This window comes from Spea bombifrons, chromosome 4 (genome assembly GCF_027358695.1).
Source record: "Spea bombifrons isolate aSpeBom1 chromosome 4, aSpeBom1.2.pri, whole genome shotgun sequence".
In the NCBI taxonomy this organism is placed as follows: Eukaryota; Metazoa; Chordata; class Amphibia; order Anura; family Pelobatidae; genus Spea; species Spea bombifrons.
The window spans coordinates 102,275,150-102,293,555 of record NC_071090.1 but is presented as its reverse complement, the minus strand read 5'-3'; the positions used below and the strand labels follow the sequence as shown (position 1 = coordinate 102,293,555).

General features: G+C 42.2%; 2 protein-coding genes across 2 annotated transcripts; one reads left to right on the top strand and one right to left on the bottom strand.

Moving 5' to 3' along the window:
- The first annotated feature begins 1,184 nt into the window (after nt 1-1,184).
- On the top strand, nt 1,185-6,354 carry STAR (steroidogenic acute regulatory protein). Its single transcript, XM_053464439.1, has 7 exons — nt 1,185-1,562; nt 3,632-3,745; nt 3,913-4,040; nt 4,291-4,449; nt 5,107-5,291; nt 5,450-5,543; nt 6,047-6,354. The coding sequence occupies exons 1-7, from the start codon at nt 1,499-1,501 to the stop codon at nt 6,158-6,160; spliced, it is 858 nt and encodes a 285-aa protein (XP_053320414.1). The 5' UTR covers nt 1,185-1,498; the 3' UTR covers nt 6,161-6,354.
- Nucleotides 6,355-9,073: 2,719 nt separating this feature from the next.
- ASH2L (ASH2 like, histone lysine methyltransferase complex subunit) lies at nt 9,074-17,815 on the bottom strand. Its single transcript, XM_053464438.1, has 16 exons — nt 17,723-17,815; nt 16,482-16,548; nt 15,989-16,131; nt 15,289-15,377; nt 14,294-14,388; nt 14,000-14,095; nt 13,516-13,611; nt 12,473-12,545; nt 12,148-12,241; nt 11,837-12,054; nt 11,580-11,747; nt 11,146-11,339; nt 10,857-10,949; nt 10,404-10,502; nt 9,729-9,788; nt 9,074-9,588 (listed from the first exon to the last, which is right to left on the bottom strand). Exons 1-16 carry the CDS (start codon nt 17,812-17,814, stop codon nt 9,481-9,483), a joined length of 1,785 nt encoding a protein of 594 aa, XP_053320413.1. The 5' UTR covers nt 17,815; the 3' UTR covers nt 9,074-9,480.
- Nucleotides 17,816-18,406: the final 591 nt, after the last annotated feature.

Below are 18,406 nucleotides of genomic sequence, written 5' to 3'. Positions count from 1 at the left end.
ACCCCCTGTGCTATATATATATTTTTTAATCCTGGAGGTTGACCTCTTCTCATTCTCAATCCCTTCCTAAGAAAAAAACAATTGTTCTTCTCTTTTAGAATGTCTTAAAACACCTAATAATTTATACACAATTATTCAAGAGAATCCCATCAAGAGGTTTTTGCACTCAATTTGTGAGTTTTAGTTGAATTTATTTACATTTTTTCTCTAATTTCTTAACATCTTTTTTTTTTAATGGACTGTGTCCAATCCGCGTACGCTACTGAGAGGCCAGAAACTCAAAGAATTTCAAAAGAAAAAAACTATACAAATTTCCAAATTAAAACAGCTGGAAAAAAAATCAGTTTATTTAGCTAAAAAGCATATCCTGTAACCTGTACTGGTGGCTCACCAGTCAAAGAACTTTACAAAGGTGTTTCTTAACATTGCTCGCGAGTGTATGTTTTCTCTGACACGAGCAAAGACCAACGTTGGGGGAATTTTCCGTTTCTGTCTAAATGTATGTTTCTAGTAGTCTCAAATTAGAGAGGCCCAGGGGCCAGTTGCTCCCCTTCCATCTCAGGTCACCTTTTTAGGTTTCATGATGAGCCACTGCGCAACGGTCCAGTTTGAACGGAGATCTCTGATCATCCCAACCTCCCTACCTACACTATGGAGGACTGCAAAGAACCTGCACAGCCGCCATAGCATTCTGTTCTCCGGCACCACATGCCCTTAATAGGCAGGGTGTTGAGTTATGATGTCATATCCTAATATCAGCAGCATGGACGGTGGCTGCAGAGGGACTGGAGGGTTTGAGCCACTTGCCAGGGGCAATTATGTTGCTGATGGTTACTTTTGTTTAGTTCTGAACAATTATAATGCTCGGGAAAATATTGCCATCAAATGGTGGTGTTCCCTATTTCCTATGGATTTCTATGGATATACGTATGTCTGAAGCATCTTGGCATTATAATAGTTAACCTTAAACTGGTGATTGCCTCATGTTCGCCTCCAGTGCTGTATCACAGTTTAATCATCAGCTGACATATTTGTTCAGCTCTTGTCCTTGCTCCTTGTGGCCTCCACTAAATAATGTGATGTCCTTATCTGGCTCGTTCCTGTAGAGCATCCTTCAGACTGGAGGATTTAAACAGAATCCTGGATCCTGACCAGCTTTAGAGATCTAATATACTCACAGAGCTCACACATCAGCTTGAGACGTCGCTTATAGAGAACCCTTGAAGATACCCTACCCAACGAGAGACATCACGCATACAGCAGACCGGCAGTGGACCTTCAGACGTAGAAGTCCCAGATCCTGATCGGCTATAAACGCATACATAAACCAGCGAGAATAACCCAAATATCATATAAATATATATCCAGATATTTCAACCATCTAAAGGCATCGGATTCCTGACTTCTAAAGATCACATCCATAGAACCTACGGACGCAGCTGGGGTTCCTTCTTCTTATCTTGCTGAATTCCTCCAGTACAGAAATCTGATCCAAGACATGTTACCGGCGACATTCAAACTCTGCGCTGGGATATCGTACAGGCATCTTCGCAACATGACCGGTAAAGTATCTAATTCTGTGATGTTTGCTAAACTATAGTGTATACCTGTGTTCAAGCAGGGACATCCTTAAAACCTGGTGTCAGTGGCATTTTGAGCATGGCGTATCAGTTACTATTGAATGTTGTCATGTTTTGAATATATATAAAATATGCTGTCCTCTGTTGGGCTTTGCTGTATGGACTAGGGGGGTATTGGAACGATCTGGAATATTTGGTCTCATCTTAGATTTGGGAGCGTACGCCTATCCCATGCATGTTTAAATTCCCTTACTGTATTAGCCTCTACCACCTCTGATCAGTGGCTGTTCCGCTTATCTACATCCTTCTCAATAGGCAGGGGTATTAAAACATTTCATTATATACCTGATGCTTGGGGATTGGAGGGGCTTATTTACTAAACTGAGTGTTTGCAAGAAAGCTGCAAGATTCAACGAAGGGCCGGCTCTGGCAAGTCTGTCCTAAATGAAGGGTTAAGCTGGCCCTGTATAATGCATAGTTAAATCATCAAGGCGACTTTTCTGTAACAGATTTAACCATACTAAACTAACCAGGTTTTTATGCAATTATATATAAGTACCATAAGCATAGCTGCCAATATTCTTTTAAAGTCCCTCTGGGTGGAATGTGGATGCTTTTGACAGTAGGTATTTCTTTTTAATTCTTTGTCGATGATATATTATTTAAGTGCAATTTTCAATAAGTCTTTATTGTATGGTTCTTCCATTGCATGGTATTCAAAGACGTGAAATATACATTATTTTTATGCTTAAGAGGCTTTTCTAGACAATTCTTGCGACAAACGGTAGCCGTCTCCCATACATCGGGATATCTGACCACCCTCAGTAGGGGACTCCCACCATACTTCCATACAAGGAATATATATGTAATATTTGTCACAAAAAAATTGCATAATAAGTATTTTATTCAAAAAACAACAACGAGGGGGGGAAAGAGACTGCTAAAATCACCATTTATTATAAACTGAATAAAATAAAATTCGTATAGATCATCGTCCCTAGTATGAGCAAATAATGATGAAAAGGGGTTCACTACCCTAATCGAACCCCTTCTCATCATTATTTGCTCATATTCGGGATAACTTCCCACTTCTGCTCTATATGAATTTTATTTTATTTAATTAAGAATAAACAGAGATTTGACTCTTTTACCTCTCTTTGTTTTTGTTTTTTTTGAATGATTATTTGGAATTTATTTCCCACTGATTGTACCCCCACTGTTTAGATACTTTTTAGGCGCCTATTCCTGATCCTTTGCTATTTTCAAAACTTGCTCTCACGGCTTGGAAATGGGAACATCAGAACGTTACGCTGGGCCTGACATAATCATACAAATATTTACTCTACAAATGGTGGTAAACACGATTACAAAACATGCAAAAACAGCGAAACGCGTCTGTATTTGTGGCGATGCTCTAGCTTCACGTATGGTGCTTCTGATGTCAACTGAGGTCCACCTAGGAAAGGCAACACTCAACCGGAGCAGAAACCCCTGGGGGTTCATAATTCATAACCAAGCCAGGGAATGGAAACGGTTACTCTGCAAACTCCGTCTTTACTCAATATTAGATTGTTCTGAAAAAGAACATTCTAACCCATGCTGATTTATGGGATTATGGGGATTATGTCTCTGTTTACTCAACATTTAGAAATGATCAGGCACTAATGAGGCGAGTAAGGAGCGCCCTGTGATAAAATATTCCGACACTACTGACAGCCATGGCTGTACATTTATTGTGTGATTTTTAACCGAAATATACTTCCTATTGGTCTATTTTGTAATTATCACACTATTAGAGGTCCATCACTAAAGCCTCATACAACCTCCACTGAGATCAAAGAGGTCAAAAGAGAAACCTGGTACACCTGACAGCTGTGGCGGGAACTTTTTGATATGTGCATTAGTCTAATAAATAAATTGGAAAGTCTTTTTGGTTTTTTAAACTGATGCACATCACTGGAATAAAGCTGAAATGTACCATTGTATCTAGTGTGTTTTAAAAAAAAGTTATTGAATGAAGGTTTTACCGTTCTTTAATTTTTTTCCCCCAGGCCTTAGACGAACTGCTGCTGTGGCGCTGTCACACGAACTTGAGAAATTGGCTTTAGTTGGGCCTGGGCCCAGTAAATGGCTTAATCAAGTGAGAAGGCGAAGCTCTTTATTGAGTAAGTTATTAGAAGTCCCCATCTACGTGTTAGCATAACGTCTTCATGTTTTTGGCGTCTGTCTGTCCCTAAATAGGTGTGAATGAAAACACATAGTTACACAAGGTGTTCTTGTTATTACCATGGAAACCGTGTTTTCTTGCTTAACAACCAACTATCTTTCAAAGGTTCCAGACTTGAGGAGAAGCTCTACAATGACGTTGAGATGTCCTACATCACACAGGGTGAGGAGGCCTTAAAGAAGTCCATGAGCATCCTTGGAGAGCAGGACGGATGGAAAACAGAGATTGTGGCGGTATTATACTTTATTCATAATTCCAACCCCATGTCAACTTAATAATTTAGAGCAATACATTTTGTATATCAATCGTACTACCACATTCCTGATCCTGATCAATGTGCCCCCAACCTTGGTTACCTACTCTGCTGTGCGGCGTAGCCCAAACTTACCAGGGACCCAACTCTAATATTAGCCTTGCAAGCTTTTCTCCAGATACCTCAGAATCGTTTGATATCTTACGCTAAGTTCTTTTCAATGTCTGCAGAAAAACGGAGATAAAGTTCTAAGCAAAGTCCTCCCGGACATTGGTAAGGTCTTCAAGCTGGAAGCAGTGGTAGACCAGCCCTTGGACAATGTTTACAAAGAACTCGTGGACAACATGGAGCAAATGGGAGAGTGGAACCCCAATGTCAAAGAAGTTAAGGTAATCTACAGTTGTTTATAGTAATTTAAAACAGGTATCGGTGCCAACGGGCATGTCAATGTGTTAGGGGTTCCATTAAAAAACGTCGGTTGTGACTCTGTCAGGTCTGAGTAGAGAATAAGGTCACAACAGGACGTTATAGGCTTATGTTATGGGGTTAACAGTACATACAGTCTGGCTTTAATTTCAAACTTATTAGGTTTCCTGGAAGTTCATGAAACATAAGATAATTTATATTTCCGTTACGTCCCAGTAGTCATTCTCCGCTGATGCTTCACTTTTCTGTTGACGAGTACTTGGTCTACCTTGGAGATTGATTCAGAGTCCAGTTTAATAATTGCTGATGTCTGAAACATTGGATCAGTTTTAGCTGTTGTAACCCAACAATAATCATGACCTTTTATGAGAGACCTTGTGTTCATGGTTTTTATTTTTTATCAGTTTGTCGATAAGATAAACTAATGTCTGGCCAAGTTCCTTGCCATGTTGGTGATGATGATGCCCTTTAAGTTGGTCTTTTCCAGCAAGCCTTTCAGAAACCTTTGTGGACTTGTTGCATTTGACTTCTGCATTAAACAAGACATAAGGGGGCTTTAATGTGTTCCTCGTTGGCTATTATTAAGATTAATTACAATATAATTATTGTTCTTCCTGCAGATCCTGCAGAAGATAGGGAAGGACACCGTGATAACGCATGAGAAGGCAGCAGAGACGGCTGGAAACATCATAGGCCCGCGGGACTTTGTAAGCATTAGGTGCAGCAAAAGAAGAGGGTCTACCTGCATCCTTGCCGGTATGTCAACACGATTTGGAGGCATGCCAGAACAGAAGGGATACGTTAGGTAAGCTCATTACTACTATACGGAGCAATGAATTGATCCACCTGTACAAAGGTGATGGGATCTAATAACCTGCGTTGTTGGTGGGTCCTTGGAAACTATTTTGAAAACCACTACTTTAGAGGGTACAACTTTAAACATGTATATTGTATTTGTCCCAGGGCAGAGAATGGTCCCACATGTATGGTACTCCATCCGTTGGTTGAAGATCACTCAAAGACCAAACTAACCTGGCTACTCAGTATTGATTTAAAGGTATGTATTAAATATACATAAATGACACATGTGAATGAATGGAACACGGTGCAAATACTGGGAAAGAATTCCTGTGTAAAACAGTTTAATGTTGAGCTCATAGTACAGAGTTTTTTTGTGAAAAAATGATACCTTAGTTCTGAAGAATCCCCAATGGTGTCGGTTTTGAGGACCGCCCCTGAGGAGCGCAGTTGGACAGTTAGAATGAGTAACCTAGTAATATAGGTTGAAAGAAGTCTTTGTCTAAATTCTCGGAGTTCTAAACCTGTGTATAACGTTCTTTGACACTGACTCACCTGTGCGCAAACAGAATTATCCTTAATGTTTGGGATATTAGTGGTGCTTGGGGGTCCATTTGATTATAGGGAGGCACAATTATGGAATATATTAGGAAGCTGTGTTATTATGGAGACATTCTCCATTAGCGGGGCTGTTAGTAAAGTTTAATACCTTCACAGAGGTAAAGGTAACTAACGTAGCTGTATTCCTCTTCTCTTTTCCAGGGGTGGCTGCCAAAGTCTCTCATCAACCAGGTTTTGTCACAGACGCAAGTGGATTTCGCCAAACATCTCCGTTGTAGAGTCACAGCAACGCACCCTACTATGTCCCTCTGCTAGGACCTCACTTTCCTTCTCCGAACTCAACACGTGTTTTTCCCGAATGATCCGGGAGAATAGTACATTTCCAGTACGCCAAATGACCTCTAGGAAAGCTGTGGCCAAGAAGGTCAATCATCTGGTTGGCCTTGGCTCTGTTTTAACACTATTATCGCTATTAACTACATTAGGAACCAGTCTGACCTCATCAAGGTTGACATGCTTTGTTTTCCCTCCAGACAATTCAACGGGGCAGGTTTTCAGGTTACCCTCGATTCAGCGTTAATCAAAACTTGGATGATGCTATGGAAAGTGTAGCACCTCCTGAAATTCTATACCCTACCTGTATCTTTATTTGGCTATTTAGCTGTTTTGTTGCCCAAATTTTCTACCTTTTATAGACGCTATCTCCAGAACTTGTACTGATGATGACATTTAGCATCAAAAGCTTGATATAGATTCAACCTGCCGGAGGTCAGATGGTTCCATTCTAATGTGATCGAGGTTCTCTACGAATAAAAGGATAGCGATAACAATACATACAGATTATAACTGCTGACCCTGTGATTTTACATTGTAAAGGGTTTTCTATGTTCCAATGTCTTGTATATCGCAGATTGACGTATAATTCCTGAAATGTTGTGATTTAGAAGACTATCCAGGATCAAACAGATGCCTCAATCCATACAATACTTTGCTTCAGGTGTAAATGTGCGTATCTTTACCTTTGAGTCATTGAGTTATTATAGCTCCAGAAGCATATTTCATACCCGGCGTTAACCATCGCCCCCCGCTGGCCATATTAGGGACTGCAATAAAAAAAAAAAATTCATGCCGTTGACCCAAATTATCCAACACTAGTAGTCAGGTGGCAGATTAAAAATAACGTTTTAACCTATTTCCTACATTTATATATGAAATCAATTTGCTATTTACACTGTATTATTTATAAAATCATTTTTATTTTAAAGTATATATTTATTGAGCCACTTGTGAGAAGAGAATGCTATTCTATTTTATTTAATATTTATGCCGCACGGGATTAAGAGTTAAAGAATACGATTGTTATTTATGTATGTATTTAACTTGTAGAAGGATATTAATACTCAGATTTTAATCAACTGTCCACTGTGATTCTTCACTAACGGTTAGGAGTATCTGAATGTACAGGAACGACGATCACGTCCCATCTTCCTCACATTCTTTACATGAATAGCCTCAGGGTCAGCAGTTCTTACGAGCACACAAAAAGTTTTGGAGCAAAAGTAGGATTAAAACCCACATATTCTGCAAACTCCACCAAGAGGGGCTGCATCAAAGCCGCTTCCTATACATTGTACACGATAAACTCCTGTATTAATGCAAATAATTGTAATAAAAAGTGTCTCGATGCATTTGGCCGATTTGTTTTTCTTAGTAAAGATAAGTAACAGTTATTCTTGCGGATAATAAAGTAAGACGCAGCGGGTGGAAGCTCGTAAGCAATCACGGAAGCCTAACCAGGCATACTTTTTTACGTGGCTTAATAGCCATAATCCATGGCTATGAAGAACATCATAGATGCGTGGATCCCACAGCTGACCATGACCCAAGAACAAAAGCTCTTACACCACCAGCTTTCACAGCTAGACCTTAACACGTTAACCACATCCCAGGCTGGATCACCACAGATTTCTGATTTCTGAAAAGAGAATGTTAATTTTTTTTTTTTTATTAATACAAGGGCTGCTTAACAATGACATATATAGAGACTACAAAAAAATAAGTAATTCAGTATAAAAGATGACCCAATGCTGACAGTTTCCATATCTCAGAGCCCGCGATCTCCACGCACATCAGCGGCAGAACCTCCGGGAAACACAGGAGCGACAGCCATTTATTCCGTTTCCAGAGCAAATTCCCAATAGACCTTCACACGTATTCATCTTATCGGCTTTAAGTTTTCCCACAAGGTTTAACTGGACTTCGGTGGACCGAACATGATAAATCTAATGATTTTCAGCCAATAGTTCCCAAGAGTAGCCCCTTATAAGAAGTTGCCACACTTCAGCTCCCTGATTACACTATGCATTGTGAAGGGTCCAGCGAGTAAGCTTTTTCAGAGAGAGAGATATATATTTTGATCAGTGAGATTTTTAGAAATTCCTCTTGAGCACTTTAGACTTCTGTATGATGCTGCAAATGTAGATAAAATCAAAATCACACAAATAAGTAAAAACATTTTATTAAAAAAAAAAATATCCTAGCAGAGTAACAATATCTTACATCCGTGAACCATTGTTTTTTAGCGATACAGTTCAGGTCAACGTCCAGTAATGACCAGGAAGTCCATCTATGGCTTCAAAGTTTCTTCATTACATCAGGAGCTCCATAGCTGGAGGACGTAAATGAAGGACTTGGCACTCGGGAAGAACATTCAATACCAACCCATCGATGATAACACTTATTGCCAAGAGTCTCTGCCTCTGAGTGTAACTGAAATGAAGGCCAATCGTCATATAGACTGTATGAAGGATAGACTATCAAAATCAGAGCACAAGTACAGATATTTTAATTCCTATTGTAACTTAAAATAAAAAAAAGAAAGAGGGGCACCTGGGAGCGTGAGGGAAAACGAGTCAATTTTCAAAGCCATGAACTGGAATAAAGCCCTGTGATCAGCAGCAGGGACGGAGCTACAATTCACCCCATCGGTGCTGCTAAGGGCTTTAACAGGCCAGGAGCACACAACGCTGATTTACTCGGGAATACGGGAGGGTATACTGTTTCATTTCTGTATAATGACATCAGGAACCTCTCATTGTTAGCGGACAGGTTTGGGGGTTTATTCACTAAAGCAGGCGAGGTTGCAGGAGATCTGTAGTTTTGTTTAACCCCTGAATGACAAAGTGTCAAAATGCATTGTTTTCAATGGGTTTAGGGACTTTTTTTTTTTTTTTTTAATTCTTTTCTTAGGAAAAACAAGATTAGCTCACATGTAACTAGATACATGCAGGATCTATAAGTTGCCTCCCGCAACCTCCTGCTTTAGTGAATGATACGATTGATAAGGCAGAGTCGCTTGGCTGGCGATGAGTTATGATCACGAATGGTAAGAGGGCCAAGTCCTTGTACTGCGACAGCATAGAGTCCTGGGAAACACATCTAACGCTGAGAGCCCCAAAAGAGCCTCAACCCTGCCTGACCGACCATGTAGTAACGACACGAGGCATAGGTGGAAAAGGAACTTCAACGACCATTCAAGTATACAAAATAAAACTTTGGGTTTCTGCCGCGCTTCCATTATAGTTTAGTGACGCTCTTGGATTACTAGAAACGTGAACAATGGGAATACGGGGAAATTAAGGCTCCCAGGGAGGACTTCTTCTGCCGTCAACTTCAGTCTCCACGTGGTAGAGGACATCTCCTAGAGTGTGCTCCACCACAGCCTTCCACGCCATGTCGCTCACCTGCAAGGGGATTCAGAGATGGGGTCAGGACTTTAGCAGAACGAACTTCAGACACTAAACCAGCGTATCCAGACAAGAAAACCTAGCGTCAAGATGCAAATCTGTAGAATAAAGCCGATTACTGTGAAGGAGATACTCACAGGACGGAACGACTTTTCTTTTGGAGGGTATTTGAAGTACGGCCCAAAATTTATAGAAACCTAGAGGAACAAAGAATTATAAAGATATATATTTTTTTTAATATTTCGCACAAGTTAAATAGTTTATCGGAATTCTCCCTTGTGTCAAGTTCTCAGTTCCCTATCCAGACCCACTTTTCTCCTCACCCACTCTTACCAAGCCTGCCTGAACCAAACAACTTAAGCATGGGGAAGAGAGAACATAATGGGGAGGAAAAATCATGTAGATTGCGAGATAAGGAAATTAAGATAGCTGCGCACCATGCTATACACATGAAGTGGGTTTCTAACAGATACATTACATCAGCATGTTTAGGGTGAGATACCCATCAGAAAGACCCTTTATTGTCTGCACTTTTACATAGTAGCAGTGCCACTTGGCTGCATATATCACATGTGCAACTATTCTTATAGCATTACGAGGTTAAAATGGGACAGAAATGGGCAAATTAACAGAAACTAATGACAAAAAAACGGTAGACTTTCTAAAATGTATTTGAGAGAAAAGAAAAGGTGGGAAAAAAAAAAAGTTCCTCAAAATTCCGATGAGAAGCCAACAGTCTCCGGATCAACACAGAAGTTACAGCTGTACACAGAAGCGCATGGAAACATACGCGTGAACGTATATACACTTACAGTGCAGCATTTATACAGCGAGACGGCCGGAAAATAAACGCCCTCGAAGATATCTTTATAGGCGACACCTTGACTGACTCCGTTCTTATAAAATACAATCTGAGAAGACACACAAACAAACACACAGATGTGACAATGAAATAAACCACAATGATCATTAGTCCAATATGCACAATCGCTTCATGTTCAACACATCCCCCCCCACCATGTTCAACCCAAGACCCCCCATCTCAGTAAGGGCAACAAATAAGACAGCGAGATGGGAAATTACAACAATATTTCCCATGCTGTTTAGACAAACACTAGTGATTGTTACTCGAGTAATATAACATTGTTCAAGAGTCTCCGCCGCGTGTACCCTGGTGACATGCAAACCATTACTAGTCCTTACGACGTGACCGCGTCGGGCCTGGTTAAAAGACCCCGAGTGGGTGAGCGGGGTCCTGGACTCACCTCACTACCTGGAGTCTGCTTCAGGTTCTTCTCCGCTTTGTCTACAAAATCCTTTTCTTCAAAATAGAGGTAACTCTTGAATTTGATCAAAGCCTTGCGTAAAAAAATAAATCAAATAAAATAATTTACATTGACCATAATCCCCAACCCAACACAAATACCATACTGGAGAAACCGAGCAAGAGACAGGAGGGGAAATAAAACAAATTAAATTACTTTTGCATTATTGAAGCACTTTTTCACCTAAAAAGACACAATATCCATAGCGAGCAGCAGTCACCGGCCGTACCTTGTCTTTATACGTGTCGGGCAGCGCCTGCGCGGTCTCTGTGCTATCCGGAAGGTGAATGTAGAAGCCCAGGGTGTCTCCCTGTCCGTAGGAATCGGAATAGTGTTTTCCTATCGACTGGTGGAACTTGGTTCCTTTCTTGCTACGCCAGGAATAACTGAACTTATCGTAGCCGAGCGGAGCCTGGAGGTTTCCTGGAAAATAACAGATTTGCTCCACCATAAAACTTCTTTGCAATCTAGTTAGGACAAGAAATATGAAGTGTATAGAACAGCCATCAGAGGTCTCTGTCCTGCCCTTAACAAAAAAGACCCACTGAAGGAAGAATCCCCTTGCAGAACGAAAGCCAAAATACATTATTCATATTCATATTATAACTCAACAATTATACCCCAAACAGCCCGATCCGTACAGAGCATTAAAAGTCTCCTCACCTAAAGCCTGAGACCACCCAAGCCTCGCAGACGTGTCCGGTGGCATCTCGTCAATAAATATCTCAAAATACCAGGATCCCTTCCGCACGCCGTGTGACGCCCGGACCATGGAATAGCCTTTCTCGCCCAAAACAGTTAGTCGGTCATCAGATATCTTTAACTGCGGAGCTGTGAAAAGCAACACGTTGGATTAACAGAAAAGGAGTTCTGCATCTATACAGATGGAGGGGTTTGTTAACCAGGCGCCCCCTCCTCACCTCTGTCATGTAGAGCGAGGAGAACCCGTTCATACAGACACGCTCTGTACAGATCTCCGGGAATGGGCTTTCCTGCCCAACAGTCTAACTCCAGCTTCTCAGGGTCGGGGGCATGGGGGTCCGGCTCCGCCAGGATATATCTGTAGCCATCTTTGTTAAATGGATGCTCCAGAGGATACCCATGAGGAGGGAGGCGCTGTGCTGAGAAGAGCGGGTCGCTGCGAGGCAATGGTAAAGAATAGTGAAATCCAGCTTAAAAGCAGGAAACAGTAGCGTTGAAACCCATTGCCATTTATTCTCGTTGGCTGTACCTCCTCGTCCTCTTGGCCGCGCTGGTGGAGCTGCCGTCTTGCTGCTTACGCTTGGCTCCTCGTCCTTTGGCAGAACTGCTGGCTGCTGAAGAACCTAAAAGCCGACGCACCACGTTAGTGCTTTTACCCCCAGTTTCAGCGATCTCCTTTACCCAGCTTTACATATTTACGCTACTGATTAACACTAAAGTGTTCCACAATTTACTTCTTCTGCGTCGTTTGTCCAAGACGCTCAATAAAGGTTGTTTTCACCAGTAGGGTAGATGGTAATGCTGCACTGTACCAGCCCCTTGGCTCACATGCTAAAAAATAAACGTTTCTTTACCATTTAATCCACCTCCAGCGGATACAGCGCTGTTCTGCTTCTGTTCGTATGCTGGGCCAATGCTTCCAAGGTCCTGAAACAGAAAAAGTTTCGTTATATCAAAGTTTGTCACACTGTAATCAAGTATCATATTAAGAAAAGGTTTCCACACATTCTCAATGCTGCTTTGGTCACAGGGGTGGGTAGGTAGCCTTTTTTGTCTCTCCATCTCTTGGGGGCTTCACCTTATCTTTGGGGGGCTACAGGTTTCGAGAGGGGAAGGGTTGTGAGATTACATTTGTCTCACCCGTGTACTCACTTTTGTATGTTAAATATTTTCCGGAAGCTGAATATTAGTCATTTGCACCCCGACTAATGTTGGCTGGGGTAAACAGAAGGGCTCAGTCTTAATCACACAGACTTAAGCTGGTCATTGCCATAAAGAATCACCTGCACCATTCTATTTACCACAAGACACTTTGTTAATGTCTAGTACATTGGGCTTGGATAACAGAACTAGAACACAGACACACGTGATAAACATACAGCGCTTTCAAAACACTATGGAAAACTAGAATTAATTTCAATTAAAAAAAACTTTGTTCTTTACCCCTTCAGTCCCCTATGGACGTACCGGTACGTACGCACCATATCAGATTTCTAAAATCAGGACACCTGAATTGATAAACTTGGAGGGGATTTTCCATCACTAATTTTGTGAGGATTCAGAGGAAAAATTAATTAAAAAAAAAAAAAAAAAAAAAAAAAAAAAAGTTTAGTTTTTACTAAATTTCTCATCCTAAATTTTCAGCTAATCATCCAACTATGGTATCAAAAGAAAGCTCTATCTCTCCTTGAAAAAAATATATAGCTTACATGGGTACACTATTCACAGGAAAGGGGAATAATCGCTGAACTGACAAACTGCAAAAATGGCAAAATTGCTCCGGGACCCGAGGTACCAAAACCCCCTGGGATTGAAGGGGTTAAAGTGACGCAAGTAACATTGATCTCCTTTAAAAAGGTTAACAAAAAAAAAACTACTGTAAACTAAAGGATTTCACCTGGTCAAGGAGGCCAAACTTTGGATAGTCCTCTTCTGGATCCTTGCTGCCGGGATCAGGATGCTCTTTTACTAAAAAGACGTCTCGTTCCTTAGTCTGAAACGAGGAGGAGAGTTTAAGGCGGCGAGCGGACAGATATACACGACATTCACACACGTAGTGTATTAAATAAATCTGTAATTATAAACTATTTCAAAACGTGTAAAGATGTTGGAAGCCTGTTAGGCTGGCGGCGGGGACGATGCCGTTCTGTCCTGCTCTAAATCCCATGAATCGCGGACATAAGCAAAGAGATCTAAGAATCATGAGCGGTTTACACAGCTAGGTGGGCAGATCCCAACAGATTTCAGTTCTTACAGCCGCTGGAGACGTTCATTAGCGTGCGTCGGCGTTTACACCGCAAATAGCGGATATTTGCAAAAACAGAAATATTTGTAAAATGCTCAATGCAGTAATCGTTGCCGTGGCAAATTTCGACGCGTACCATAGTTTTCACGATACTATTCGGCCAGGTCATTTTCCCAGGTCGCTGTCGGGTGGTCAGACTCTCCCAGTATTTGTCAATAAATGGAATTATATCCTTAAATGCAAAAGAAAGAGAAAAAAAAAATGTCAAAACCTGAGTGATCACATCACATGCTGGTGCAATCCGTGGCATGTCCTGATCTCCATGAGGTGTCTGGGTCGTGAGAGCTAGCCCCTCAAACTGTATCAAGGTCAGGCGTTTACTTGTGAGACTTTCTTACAACACACCCTGGGTGTCCGCTGGGTACCGTACCTTATCTTTAGAAAACATAGTCTTTGGGTGCTCATCCCGGTTACGAGACTGCCACGTTAGGTTTGCCAGAGCAGTAAGACACATTTCCTTCAAGTCTGAAATAAACCAAAGTTACAGAATAAAGCATATTATACACACACACACACACACGTTAAAATGGTGAACAGAATCCCAATCATCTGCTAATATCCACAAGTCACTCTTCAGCGCCACCCTCGGGGTAAAACAGTCTCGGCCCCCTCAGAGAGGTGTAGTTAGGAGCAGATCACTCAAGATCGCCGGTGGAGGGGCTTCCTTACAGTAACGGCCACTCTTAACGAAGATCTCCAGAACGTCACCTATACAAGACACTAATCTGCGGGGAACTGAATAGTCTAAGAACGCTCGTATGAGGACCGGCTGGGCTCTCATTCACAAATACACGTTCTCCGGTCATTAGGTCTTCAGACAAAAATATACCAAGCAGTCCTGGACTGGAGAAAAGCGGCACCATCAGAATCCGCTCTACTGCATGCATTCACATCTAATGTTCTGTTGGTTACCAAGGCATTCTCAAATACCTCCTGTTACTACATCAGCCCACCCTGCATGTTCAGTCATTTTAATACTCACCCGCACCCTTACCAAGAAAGAAAGTACAATTAAGGTGTCATCTAAAGAACCTCAACCACGAAGACCCTCTTAGGACAGCAGAAAACCCATGGGGACAACATTACATGAGACTACTATAGATCACCCATCATGGTGGAGGACAACAACCCTACTACGGCAACAAGAGCTGAGCTGGCCCTGCACAATGCATTAGTCTGAGGACGCCTTCAAGAAAAAGGGTTGATTTAATCCAGTAGGATACAGGGCCAACAAGACCCTTCTTAAAAGGTGAATCTCACCGGAGTCGGCCCTTGGCGGTGTATAGTGTAGAAGCTGAATTAAAAGCAGAACGCTCGCTTTACCGATCACACTATTGGTGTCTGGTGATCCTCTAGGACACTTACTAGCTTGTTTCCGGAGGAAGTAAGTGTTCCCGCTGTGGTGACAGATGTTGCAGTGAAAGCTGTAGTTGGTCATAAAAGGAAGACATGACCTACAGGATGAATAAAACAGGGACTATTAAAATAAAAAGCTACAATAATGATATAAAAAGAAAAAAAAAACATCAACAGAACGATCAGAACTAATCAAGCAACAGATTCCTTAGGATTGAGTAGAACGGTGACAACAATTTAAATCTATGTTTAAACTGAATTTCCATAAGCTTTTACACGAGAGCTTTTACGATAATTCATTCACATATACCAGCCATTTTCTGTCACACTTATAAATTAAAATCATGTTGTATGTGCAAGAGATTCTCAACAATATAATTTTTGTATACGTTGCTTTGTGCTTTCCCAGCATGCACTGTGCCACAACACGCAGTCCAATAAATAAGAGGAGGGTTGGAAAAGCAGCAAACCTAGCTCCGGTACATAAGCAGTGTAGCATCAAGGGTTAAATATACTTTACGTTTAATATAGTTTAAAATATCGATTCTTCTATAGGGTAGTTATACACCCTCCGGGGCAGGAGGGGCTTTGGATAGTAATATGAATACATGTTGAGGAATACATGATCAGGCACCACCTCCTTCACACACACACATCGGGGAGATGTATATGTGAATGAAGCACGAAGGGGTTCAGGGGTAATACTCACGTAGTATCTATTCCAAAGTGGTCTGCGCCAAACCACTTGAGGCAGATGCCGCACTGCAGCTCGATCTCCCCAAGCTGGCGCCCATTATCTTCATCAACTGAGCCGGTCTGCGTGTCCATGGTTTCACCATCACCTGTCCCTTCCTGCCACAGAGAGAGAGAGAGAGAGACTATGAGCATACCGGCAGCGTCCTGCGGCTCAGCGAGAGACATCCCATCTAATAAACCCAAGCTTAAGAAGAAGAACGGTTACAGCGGCTTGGCCCAGCTCAACGTCTGCCTTGGACCAGCTTGCCAAGAGCGGAGCTGTGAAAGCCAACTCAAACCTCCTCCTCTTGGAGTATTTTGGCCCTTATGGGCATCCATTCAGACTCACAAGGTGAAAAACACTGGATCGTGTCTCTAATCTTCAACACTAAAGAACAGTCAAGAGCATTGAAGCCCCGTTATATGAATACAGAATATCACAAGGTACAGGGAATGACAGTACATACCAGACCCTCCTTTTCATTGGAAGACTCCGGATCCACACCGGACGCTGTCGTCAGCTGGATGGAGTCACTGAAACAGACACATTCAACATAAATAACAACAATAAATGAATAACAAAAAATCTAGAAGACGGACTAAATCTCGGCAAGATCCCGATCAAGAGGGGATTTCTCCTGGAGTTCTGAACCTCAATATTTCAAACTGGGGCAAGGGGTACCCACGTGCCCTCCCCCTACAAGAATCTGATGACTTGGTGGCCCATGGCCTGGAAACAGCTTCAATACCAATTACATTAGCGGATCATTTGATAAAGAAGCCCATTCATTCATTCATTCATACGGATATCGCTCTGAACTACATAAACAAGATCATCATCATCAGTCTCCTTGTACAGGGGTAGACGTTATTATTGTAAACATAATGTATGTCCTTCGTATGAAGCCATGCGCGACAGATGCCCGGAACCGTATGAACGCCTTGTTTTATTGGCGCCCTTGTCCCCCCTTTAGCATCCTGCATTGGGAGAAGAAGTCATTGAACTGATCGCTGTATTGTACAGGGCTGTGGCATACGTTGGCACTTATTCTGATATAATAGGGCTGCCACAATAACATTCCATATAATCAGAAAGCATACGTTACGGGGCCGCCATGACTCAAACTAACATATAAACAATAGGAGACGTCTATAAGCCGTGTTACAAACACAGGACGGGGCGTAGACTCCCAGCCCGCCGTGCACAGCACACAGACCCGTAACTAGGAGCGCACTTTAAAGCCACCATTTGGCCAGATAGACAGTGTTTGCCCCTGAAACAAAAGGCAGGGAGGGTCCTGCACCGAAGAGCTTACAATCTAATGGAAGACACTGAACAGGGACTGTAGGTTCTGGATAGACCCCAAACAAGAACTCTGAAGGTGTCTGTGGACCTGCAGGGGCCACTCACCGCCATTCAAAGGGTAACCCCACAAACTACAAACAGCACCCCATCACCGCTCACCCACCACCCCCACCTGCCGCAGCCTGGTATCCACTTCCATGAACTCCATACAAGTAAATACCACATATAAACAACCCCTCTCCCACCCCGTGCTCAATTAACCCCCTCCGCACCAGCGCTGATTGCGACCCACTGCGGCCAGTCAATGGGATTGGTGGAGGGTAATAAAACCACATTGTTCTCATAACGAACCAATTTCCCCTCTTGTAAAATTAGACCTTAAAACACACCCCTTTTTCTCACCTGCTCCGGTTGTCTCCACCCCCTACCGGGCTGCCCCCAGATCCCCCTCCTCCTCCCGCCTCTACACCCTCCTTCTCCGCCACCGCCGCCATCTTGGACGCTCAAAACTCGTGCAAATTTCCCTGGGCGGGGAAAGGGGAGGGGCGTTGGTGTTGCGTGAGGGGCGTCATTAGAGAATGCATGACGTTGCCGCCATCTTTGTTGAGGGAAGATTGCCTTCACTCTGATGTAAGCAGCCTCGCTGAGTTATACGGAAGCTGAAAGTGACCAATGTGTCTCTGGTTGCGTTTGCAACAAGAGCTATAGTGATCATTACAGTAACAGATCTGAACAAGCTGATTAAACAAAGAAGTTGTGAATCATCAAATGAGTAAAGCGTCTAGAAGAGCTTCTAAAAGAAAAAAAATGTTAATTTTATTTATAAACAAATTTCTGTAGTTTTTATACAGATTATTGTGACTTTTACTGCTGTAGGACCCTGTCATACCCCCATACCCATCATACATTCTAAACTCCTGGAAAAGAGGTGCATGGGGACACATATATGCAGATGGCAGTACCATTGCCTTAATACGCACAATTCAGCCTTTTTCCATTAGCGCAATTGTGCAGCGTTAACTCCTTCTATGTGATTCTCTTGTGTCGCAACTAAAATAATAAAACAAATTTAAAGGAGATTCTATG